Source organism: Molothrus ater, chromosome 3, assembly GCF_012460135.2.
Source record: "Molothrus ater isolate BHLD 08-10-18 breed brown headed cowbird chromosome 3, BPBGC_Mater_1.1, whole genome shotgun sequence".
NCBI classification, from domain to species: Eukaryota; Metazoa; Chordata; class Aves; order Passeriformes; family Icteridae; genus Molothrus; species Molothrus ater.
Genome location: NC_050480.2, coordinates 61,627,563 through 61,638,236, shown reverse-complemented (window position 1 = coordinate 61,638,236; position 10,674 = coordinate 61,627,563). Strand labels below are relative to the sequence as shown.

The 10,674-nt window shown below is 42.6% G+C and overlaps 1 protein-coding gene across 3 annotated transcripts in view; it reads left to right on the top strand.

Annotated features, from left to right (window-relative positions):
- The first annotated feature begins 316 nt into the window (after nucleotides 1–316).
- The window catches only part of TPD52L1 (TPD52 like 1), a 50,526-nt gene continuing 40,168 nt past the window's right edge, over nucleotides 317–10,674 (top strand). For 2 of the 3 annotated variants that reach the window (XM_036404566.1, XM_036404565.1), the window contains exon 1: nucleotides 317–432. In XM_036404566.1, the coding sequence (XP_036260459.1) occupies nucleotides 414–432 (19 nt within the window). In that variant the 5' untranslated portion in view covers nucleotides 317–413. The remainder of the gene's footprint in view (nucleotides 433–10,674) is intronic. The other variant, XM_036404567.2, reaches the window with a different exon arrangement.

The following is a 10,674-nucleotide window of genomic DNA, read 5'->3' as shown; positions in this document are numbered from 1 at the left end:
CCTGACCGCTCCACCGTGCCGCTGGTGCACCAGCTACGCCTTTGCTCAGGGGGGAGCCCGTGCCGCCGGTGCCTTGCGGCTCCCCTGGGGGGCAGTGCCGGGTGCCTCCCCTCAGCGGGGCACAGCCGTGACAGCCGGAGGTGCTGTGCGCTGGCGAGGAACAGCGGAGGCGCCGCGGGGCTGGCCCGGGACGGGCCCTGTGCGGAGCCAGAGGGGCGCTGGGCCGGGAGCGGCACCGCCCGGGCCTGGCCGCCAGGGGGCGCCGCAGGGCGGCAGCGGCGCGGGGGCGGGAGCGGCGGGGGCGGGGGGCGGCGGCGGCGCGGCCCCGGCTGTCAGCGCCGCCCGAGCCGGGCTGCCAGCGGGCTCCGAGAGGGCTTCGCGCCTGAGCACGCACGGCTGAGCCCCGCGCTGCCATGGAGCCGCAGGCACGCGGTGAGTCTCGTCGGGACAGAGCCCTCCGGGGCGGCGCGGGGGTGCCGTCCCTGCTCTCCGGAGCTGCGCTCACCCCGCGGGGAGGGCCGAGCCGGCGCGGGGACAGCGCGAAGTGGGGCGGGCGGCGGCCGGGGCGGGGAGAGCCCCAGGGGAGCGGCGGCCCGGGGCACGGCCGGTGAGAGGAGCGCGGTGAGCGGTGCCCGGGAGCGCTGCCCGGTGCTCGCCGCCTGTGGCAGCCCCAGGCTCGGCCGAGGAGCGCGGCATGACCGGCCCGGCCCGCGGGGCGTCCTCGCCCTGCGCCACATCCTCCATCCCGAGCCGGCATCCCCTTGGCTTTTCTTACGGTTGGGATGTTGGCGGCCGCTTTCTCCTCCTGCTGGCTTCAGGCGTGTCGCGGTCAGTCAGGTAGCTGGCTGACAACTGCGTTAAGTTAGTGCCATCGAGGTTTGTTGTGGTTGAGGTATTTCTGTGTGTCCTGCTCCGCTGGCGTCCCCCTCCCCCGGTGGGGCTGCAGGCGCTGCCTCCCGAGGACAAGCGGGACGGTGCGAGCCGGAGCCGGCATCGCCACCCCTGTCCTGGAGGCAGCCGGAGAGCTGCATCGTCTAGATCCACCGAGAGCCGCTTAAAATTGGATCCGCTAAAATATTTCTGCAGCTTTGCAAACACGGCATTCATTCACCTAAAGTGAGCATTTTCTATTGCAACAGTTACGGCTTTCTTAGCCGTTCATATCTCTCTCTTGATAAAGTTAACTGGCATCCAAAGAAGAGAAGAAACTTTTCGTGTGAGTTACAAGTGATGTTTGGGTCAGCCAAAGAGATTTAGCGCAGACCGGTCTTGCTCACCTTTATAATCTTCCTTCTGTTTTCTAAAGAACCTCATGGCTTTGTGACACAGGACTAGGCAGGTGGTACAAATATTTCTGCAAAATCAGAATGTTTAGGAAACATTTTATGTCATCTATAAAACATGGAGATGAAATAAGCAGGAGACATATGCTCATTGAAACTAACTGAAAAAATAGGTTTCCTAATTCCTAATAAGATAGTTAAAATCTGCCTTAAACAAATACACTTAAAAGAGGCAATGCTGGCTGCAAATGCATTTGTACGTAAAGGAATACAGTGGGAAATTTGAGTTCATCATGCTTGTGAATGAAAGCCTTTCTGGCAAGTGTTGTGCATGTGCTGTCCCAATGGATGCATGGCTGAAGCATCCAACAAAATAGATCTGTGGCTCAGTTCTTGGGATTTTTAGAAGTCAGTATTAGGTCTACAGCATAAGACTGTTATTTAAAGTAATTTTCTTTCTTCATCTGTATAGCTACTATGATGGAGCTCCTGTTCACTAAACAGGACCTCCACATGATACAGAATTTGGATAATTTCTTGTTTTGTAGAGCTGATGGAAAACAGTATCAGATTCTGGTTAGCTGGATAGTGATGTATGTACATGCGAATCTTTTGCCTTCTCTGACTAGTAAGATGAGTAAACACACATGCTCTCAGTGTGTGTTAAAAATTTAGGTCAATAAATGTGTTTTGCTAATGTATATTTAGGTCAGCAGCTCTGTTACTTCCCCAAGTCTTGAATGAATTCTTCTTCTGGATGACTATTGGCTAGTGAGAGAATGTAAAATTTTACCTGTATTCAATTCTTGACTCACTTTTTCTTTGGTTTCTCACCTGTGTGTTTTATTTCTACAGTCTCTCAAAACAGTCTCTCATTACTAAGAAAAAAAAAAAGAGTATTGCTTTGATAAACTAGCAGTACAATCCAAGATTTTTTTGGTAGGTATTTGCATGCCAGCAAACCTTTGTTTTTACCTTCCCTTTCCTTCTAGATTTAATTTAGTGCATGCTACTGCAGTTATGGAGCCTTGCTGGCAAAAAGAATCCAACCTGTATGTGTCTAATGCTGTCAGATTCAGTTAAGTACATCTAAGCACTGGCCAGAAGTCTGAATTTTTCAATCCTAGTTACACATTTTGCAGAGAACATTTATAGCACTTCACTAACAAAACAGTAACAATTTCCTTGAAAGACTGCTTTACTTCCAATCTCTCCTTAAGCAGCAGGAGAAATGTGTATACATTTGAATGAGTTTCTTAATTGCTTCTAAAGAACTTTCCGATGCCCACAGAGAAATGAATCCTGAATGCTTTGTTCCAGTGTGCTCTGCTGGGATATTGTATTCCAACTGAAAAGATAAAGAAAAAGCTATGTATTTAAAAGCATAATTGTGTTGTTTGTGCCATTTTACATTGTCCTTCAGGCAGGCTATGCCTGAGTAGAGCAATTTTATGTTCAAAAAATGCATGCAAGTATAAAAATCAAATTTCTTCAGAACAGAAAAATAATTTTTGTCAGTATTTTTACATGGCAGCATGAGTTACCTTCATGAGTCTTAATGCAACTGTGGACAAAAGAAAAGTATTATGTGTAAATGTATCAAGATACTGGGCAGAGCTTACAGCTACATCCCATGAGTTTTTGGGTGGTTCAAGTCACAATGTAGTATCTGTCCATGCCCCAAGGACTGTGAAAATTGACTGCTCTGACACTTACTTTAAAGTAGTAGAGAGAGTTCATGGAGTGAAACAGAATTACTGTTATACTTAAACATACTGAATGTGTCTGGCACCATTCATGTGGATGAACTAGACAAGACAGTCAATCAGACAGAGGGTAATAGTAATAAATGTTTAAATTATTTTCAAAAGAAATGGACACATGTTCCATGTAAACAAATTCATATGTGTAAAAAAAATATTACTTTATATAAACTTTAAGCCTCTGGCTGTTTTTCTCTTTAATTACTTTTTGTTTTTAATGGAAAAGCTGATCCGGGAACACACCAGCTAGGCTTGTACTAGGTGCTAAAATTTCATATGAGCATATTTGTTTTCCTTCCTGTGGCTGCCAGTCATTTCTCAAGTGAAAAGTTTGGAAATCTGAAGAACAGTGTTTCTCTTTGAAAGGGAGGAAGATCCAAGCTGTGTATTTGCCTCTCATCATACTCATTCTACTCCAGATCCAGATAAACTGACTATCTCATGTAGTCCTGCTTTCCCATTTAAAACTGTGAGTGTCCTGTAATGATGACAGTGCCATGGATGTCTTGCTCTGTCTCTCATCTGAGAATCCCATGTGACTTTAACACTGGAGCTTTGCTCATTACACATTTCTCTCCTTTTGCAATAATTCTCCATTTCTTCATGCATCCAGACATAGTTGTACCCTCTTTCCCTGTCACATCCTCTCTTGATTCTTACTCTGATAAAAAGCTTTGATGTGCAGCTTTCCACTCCCTTCTTACCTACATAGGTAGCTCAGCCAGCTGCTCACACTCCTGGCCTCTGAAGGGGTTTTTGACCCCCGGCCCAGTCAAAAACCCTGTCCTGGCAATTCTCCTTAGAGCTGTTCCTGACAGGTGTTCTGCACCCTCAGTCAGTTATTCGTTGTAGTCATAATAGCTTGCAGTGGCTACACTCACCCCTGTCAGGTATTGTGGAGAGAGCTATGGTTAGTTCAGATGTTGGATGACTCCTTCTCGAGGCCTTGTCTTGTAGTCTTGCAGCACCTCTTCTTCCCACTGCTGTGTGCAGCTGGCACACTCCTTCCGGGATCCTCAAGCCAGCTGCATCTGTCCTGTGTAACAGAGCAGAGCAGCAGCACCTTGGCATGTGCATTTGAGTGGAGCTTGTGATCAGAGGAATATCATTGGAAGTCACAGCATTAGCCCAGTGCCCTCTCCCTGCCACAGTGGCACCTCCATCTGTGGCACCTGCCACTCAGGTGGTCTGAAATCTCCATGGTGGGAGGCAGTGGTGAGGAGGATTTGTGTTACCTTGATACAGTGTACAAGACTTGCCAAAATGGCATTGGCAGCTTGGTCAGCATTCTCTCTCCTTGCTAGCTACTCATGTGGTTACTAATCCAGGTAGGAATCTGGATAGAGTCAGTCCTGCAGTGGGAAGGTGAGGATAGAAAACACACGGTGATGCTGCCTCATTTAGCAACAGTGCTGTAGCCATCAACAAAAGCAGTGTCATGCTGGAGAGGGCAGCATCTTCCCTATCCTCATGTTTGAGTCTGGTGCTCTACCAAGGAGCACTGACTGTTTTGATCTACGTTGTTCACCTCCTCCCTAAGAGCAGGGGACAACTACTGGTTTGGAGCTGATTTAGTGTAGCTGTTTTATGAGAAATGCCTGTCCACCTGTGCTTTTTGAGGCATCAGGATTCACTCTAGTTATCCACGGTTTGTGCTGTCTCTGTACTGCCTTCTAGAGCTCAGCAGTGCCCCACTATGGAAAGCAGGAGAGAGGACTTTGCAAAGGGGCAGGAGGATATCGGAGTAATTGAACCAGCCAGTGATAACCTGCTTATTTCACTGCACGATGGAAGTTTCAGTTGCTGTGTTAATAAGAGCACATGTAGAGGAGGTCAAGTGAAAAAGGCAGGGTTGTAATTTATGATAGAATTCTTAAATATTTAACAGCAGTGCACAAAGCTCAGAAAAGTAGCTCTTTCATGCTTTTTATAGCACAAGGAGAGAAAATGCATGTGTGGAATGAGTTATGTAGTATATCAGGTTTTAAGTAAGTAAATGTCTGAAATCAAATGCAATGATTCTCTTACACTTTTGTACCTGTATTGTTTTCAGCTTCAAGACTCTTGTCACAGGTTGAAATTCAGTTTGCTGAGGCTGAGAAAATTTGAAGGGCCTCATGCTACAGCTGAGAACTGAAAATAGTGTACTGTGGGATTCAGAAATGAGGTATAAAAGAGCGACCTCATCTAAAATCTAGGGCCAATCTTACAAGTGTTTTTTTCACAGTTTTGCAGTCATGAGGACATAAAATGTAGAGCATGCTAAAACAAAGACATCTAACCCAAAATCATGTTTTAAAATTCTTGCTCTATTTTTTATTCCTGTGTCTTATTTTCACAGGTCTGATGGTATGAGCCCTAGAAAGCAGCACAAGTATAATCTGAGTCTGATCTCTGTACTAAAGTGCATTAGTGGAAAGATGAGTATGCTGATGCTGTCCTGACATGCCTCACTGACTAGTACAGTAGAGAAATGCATGGAACTTTTGAGGTGCTTTGCTTAAGCTATGTGCTGCTTGAAGAACGTGGCACAGCCTTGACTGAAGATTGCAGAAGGTTTGCAGGAATGTTGCCATATTTAAAAATTTATGTATCAATTGGTAGCTTGTTTTAGCACAATCCTGGAATTTGGATTTAGAAAGAATGTACTCAACCCTTGACTCAGAAAGTGTTTTCAGGGCAGAATGAATTCTTGCTTTCTAATTATAAAATACCTCTTGAGGTAATAAATAAAAATGAGATGTGGGCAGGCTAGTTTTATCTGATTTTATTTGTACCTCATATAAATGCACAGTTGCAATGCCAAATTTTATATATGTAGTATGTTATAGTCATATCATTGCTGTCTAAACTGGGCCTTTTGGCTGCTGCATGCTCTAAACCCATCTTGTATGAGAAATGGTGAGAAGAGACTGACAAATATGGATTTTAGTATCGTGTCACATTGACCTTCTTCAAAACCCTTCAAAATTATATAAGTGTATTTGTTTCATTCTTTAGGACAGAGGTAATCTTACTTAGCCATCTTTGAGGTCCATGGATCAAAATCATATCTATCATGATTATACTTCTGCATCCATGATGTGGTTAAGTGTTGCAGGAGAGTAATTGCAAACCACATATTTAGCAAGTGCTTGTATTGTACTTTAGCAGTGAATCTCCCTTTTCTTTCTCTTGTGCTGTCTCTCAGTCCCTCTTTCACTCCATACAAAGAAATAGAATGGCAGCACCGAGGATCTTGTTGCAAATGTTCTTATTGAAAAGTGTAAAACAATTGCAAGAATGCAACAACTACAGAGTGATACTTCCTGAAGTGCCATCCTACAGTGATGAAAAAGTCTTGCAGTGTCTTCAATTTTCTCTCTCCTGCTTGGGTACATTTTACCTTTTCTGTGCTTTTAGGATTTAAAATGGCTGGATGATAAAAAGGGCTCCAGAAAGGCTGCTCTGGTTAATTAATTAATTCTGTGTAAGATTTCTTGAACTTTTTGATCCTTTGTTATTTATTCCAGCAAAATGTCATTGTGCATATATTAATGGCATGTGGTTAATGGCATGATGAAGTGAAGAACCCACTATTGGATCCCCAAGCAGACAAGAAAGATTCCACTGCAAATAGTTGCATAAAACAGTAGGAATTTCTGCATTCTCTTCACATTACCTGTCATGTTTTCTTATGTAAGCTGATTGTTGAAAAATATCTCATGATTGTAGGTAAAGCCCCTACAATCTTTAACAACCAAAGTCTTTAGCAACCAAATAATAATACAGCAGTAAAATTTATAAAGATGTGTTTACAGAGAAAAGTCTTTAGCAACCAAATAATAATACAGCAGTAAAATTTATAAAGATATATTTACAGAGAAAAGGAAAAGTCATGGTTATGTGTGTGTATCCTGATAAAATAGCTTCTCTCATTTAGTCTGCTCTCCAACTAATGGGCTTTCAGATGCTTAGGAACTATGTAGCTAGGGATCCACTTCTTGGATTTTTGTTTTACATCTTCGCATTTCTAGTCACTGAAGGAGAATCCAGGGAGCTCAGAGAACTGGGCTGGGGTTATAAAGAAGAGAAGGAGGTCTAGTGACTTGTGTCATTTCCAAAAATGGAAGGCAATTATATGTCCTGAGCTGTCAGTTCCTTCTGAAGCAAGAAGGGCTGTCAGGAAGAATGCATACTTCTGGGGCTTCTTTTGTTGGTCTTCTAGGGTTTGGTTTCTGTAGAGTTGTCCTGCTTTCACCACTAATGTACTTTAGCCAGCAATTATCCTTGCTGTCCACCAAGAATATAATAAAAGTACACAGAAACTAGAACACCAGTGGTGCTTTAGGCAGAGAGAGACCTAAAGCTACATTTGGAAAATACTTTTGATATTCATACAAGTGTGAAGTGCCTATAGATATGGTGTTGATTTTCCCAGTGAAAAGTGTTTGCACAAAGTGTTTACATAACAGGCAGTGCAGTTTATTTTCATGTGCTTTCTTGCTGAAAGGGCTACTTTTGTTTGCTGATCAATGAAGTTGCTAGGACCAGATCCTCTCCAATCTATTTCTTTCTCTATTGCAAATCATTCTTTCTGGGATTTTTTTTTTTGCATTTACACAGTCTGATTTTTCTCTGAGTTTTGCATTAACTTGTGAAACACCCTTCCTCCTTAGTCATTCAAATACATAATTGGTACATTTTGTACCTGTGCCATGCTTTCAAATTGCCTTATAATAATTGCCTAATAATAATTGCCTAATAATTAAACTTACTAACATAGAAATCATAAATAAAGCATAATTTAAAACTACATATGATATGAATTTAAAAGGTTGTATGATTTATGTTCTGGAAATATTTATAAATGGTAGCTGAAGGGAGGTAATGCTTTCTATGTTTGCTTCTTCAGTAAAGAGTTAGGTTTTTCCCTGCTCACCTGTTTGTTCAACTGTCTTTTCACTGGTTTCCTCACCAGGAAATTGCCTTGCCACCTGGGTGGGACTAAGGTGATGCAGGTTTGTTGTTACAAAAAAGTGGCTCATCACCCTCTAAAGGTTTTAAAATACTTCTGCATAGTTGCCTCAGAATAACTGTTTTCATTGTGCTTTAGGTGAATTTAGTAGTAACGTGTCATGCTGATATTGGCTAAGGCATTTTAGGTCCTTATCTAATTCCTCTTTCTATGTTTCTCACTTGAATTAAAATGTTCTTAAATGCACAGAGTAGACTTCTGGTCATTCTAAGGTTTTTTGAGGATGATATGGAGAAAATGTGTCTAGTTAGAAGGTCTTCTGAAGGCCTTAGATACTTTATGTTCTTTCTCTGGTGCATACTGGGCTGTTGCAGGCTAAAATTTCATTTAAAAGTGATCAGAGATGGTTGTATTTAAACACGTTCAGATTTTTCTTAGAGACGAGTAAAATATATGTACATTACAGAGTTAGAAGGGCAATTATGCCAGGAACAGAAGATTACCTTGTGCTCAAAGTATTTTAGGTAGATGGCAGCTATTAACTTATTATTGTGGGAGGAAGGAATCAAAGTCATAATCAGAGAGAATGATGTTTGCCATGTCATTACCTAACCAGTGCTGTAGTGCTGTGCACTATTATGTGCATATGAAGAACCAGTTAAGCCATGTGCTCTTGCAAGAGAAAATCCTTTAGTCATGTAGTGAGATAGGTGGTTCAGAACTCCTGATAGCAAAAAGATGACGGTGAAGAAGGAGCAATTACTTGAATAGCCTGACTGATTAAAAAAAAAAAAAAGGCTGCTGAATAATGTCATTCAGACATTGATATAAACTGAATCACAATGCAGACTTGAAGACTTAAATAAAGACTTTGCAGAGCAAAATAACAGATTTTATCAGGAAACTGGAAGTGAAATACTACAGGTGGAGGAAAAATGTGTTCTCTTGGTTTTAAATTGCTTCAGAAAACAAAGAAACATAATCAGCAATATAGATGAAGCCTGCAGTAAGCACAAGGAATAGAGAAGAGTATGTAATAATAATAGTTTTTACCGATTTAGGAGAGGCTCAAAGATAGGAACCAGATTTAGACCTAGATCCAGAATTAGAAGGTTTCTCAGTTGTGTCCAATTCTGCACAGAAATATGGAGCATGGACATGTGTCCTGAAAAGGGAGGGGCAATATTTTGGTCACGGTTATGTGCTGTGCATGGGAGTCAAGGATGGGGAGGGTAAAAAGAGAGAAAAAAATTAACAGTTAGGTTGAGTAGGTATGAAGATGTGAATGAAAGCTATTAGCAGAGATGCAAGTATTGGAGTTCTGGTTTATTTCAGAAAAGCACGTTGTGTTATGTCCCTCTTGCAAGAAGTTCTTCAGTAAAATATTACTACTTAAGGTGGTAGAAGAGTGAAGAGAAGACAAGGACTGTCTTGTGCTCATTTTCTAGACTTTTTTAAGGTACTGAAGTTAAAATGGGCATTATTTCACACTGTGTGATGTGTAAAAATTCTAGATTGGAGGTTTGAATTATATTCTTGTCACTTGAGTGTGGTCAAATGCAACCTCAGCAGCATGGCAACTCATGCCATGCACTTAGCTAAACCCCATCCTTCTCTTGCCCATTGGCTTGCCATTGCCTGTGCCCACAGCAGCTGTCATAGAAGCTCACCCTCTTTGGTTCAGGGCTTATTTTCCCAGCTGATCTTCAAGGAAAGAAGAAAAAAAAAGCCCAAATTTTGCCAGTGTCAGCTGCCATTTTCTACTCGTATTTGAGGGTGAATTGGGGACCTCCAAGATTGAGGCTGTATGGTGTGGCTGGACGTGCAGTCTCTGTCTCCTGGTCCAGTAAATATCCCCTCTTCCTGAAGCATGGTCTTTGTGTCACTAGGATGGCTGCATGGGGCACGCCACCTGTTTCTACACAGATAGCCAGGGCCCTAAACCCCTGGGGCCTCCACTCAGAGCCCCACTAACAAACACATTTCTTTGTAATGGTGTTTTACGTAACACTGAGTAGGCAAAGCCACAACCAAAAACTCTGAAGGCCTTAACATGGAGCTTAATACCAGGAGCAGAATAGTAAGTGCTTCATTTCACACCTCAAAATGCTGGCAAAAAAGCTTGTGGGAAAAACAAGTAAAACTTGGTGGTGGACAGGCCCAGATGGATCGTGCAATTCTGACTGAGAAGTGTTTTTTGTGGCCTGTGTGCAGAGAATTACTGTTACACTAATTCCAGATTCCAGGCTTATCAGAGCAAACCACTGCAACAAGACATCCTAGCTGAAAAGCAGTGTGTCTGCAGGAGGTGGTGTGGCACTCAAGCGAGCTGTTTGTCAGTATGTTTAGAGTATTTCCTTTAAAAAATAAAAAATTGTCTCATCTTGGATAGAGGGCCTGTGCAACAGAACATGGCCGTTGTCTCTATTAGAATGTATTGTTTTCAAATAATATTCATATAAATGAGCTTTTTTTTTATTTGTTTTAAATAAATTGTGTTGCAGGTAGGTGCATCCAAGAGTCGGTCAAGTTTATTTAGGGAAGACTAGGGGAAGTTTCCACTGTCAAATGACACAGCCCCCCCCTCCCCACTCCCTCCACCCTGTTAGGGAGGCAAAAGTGCACTAATGCAAAGTAGCTAGTCTTAATTTTGAAGGGATTAAGGGCTGAA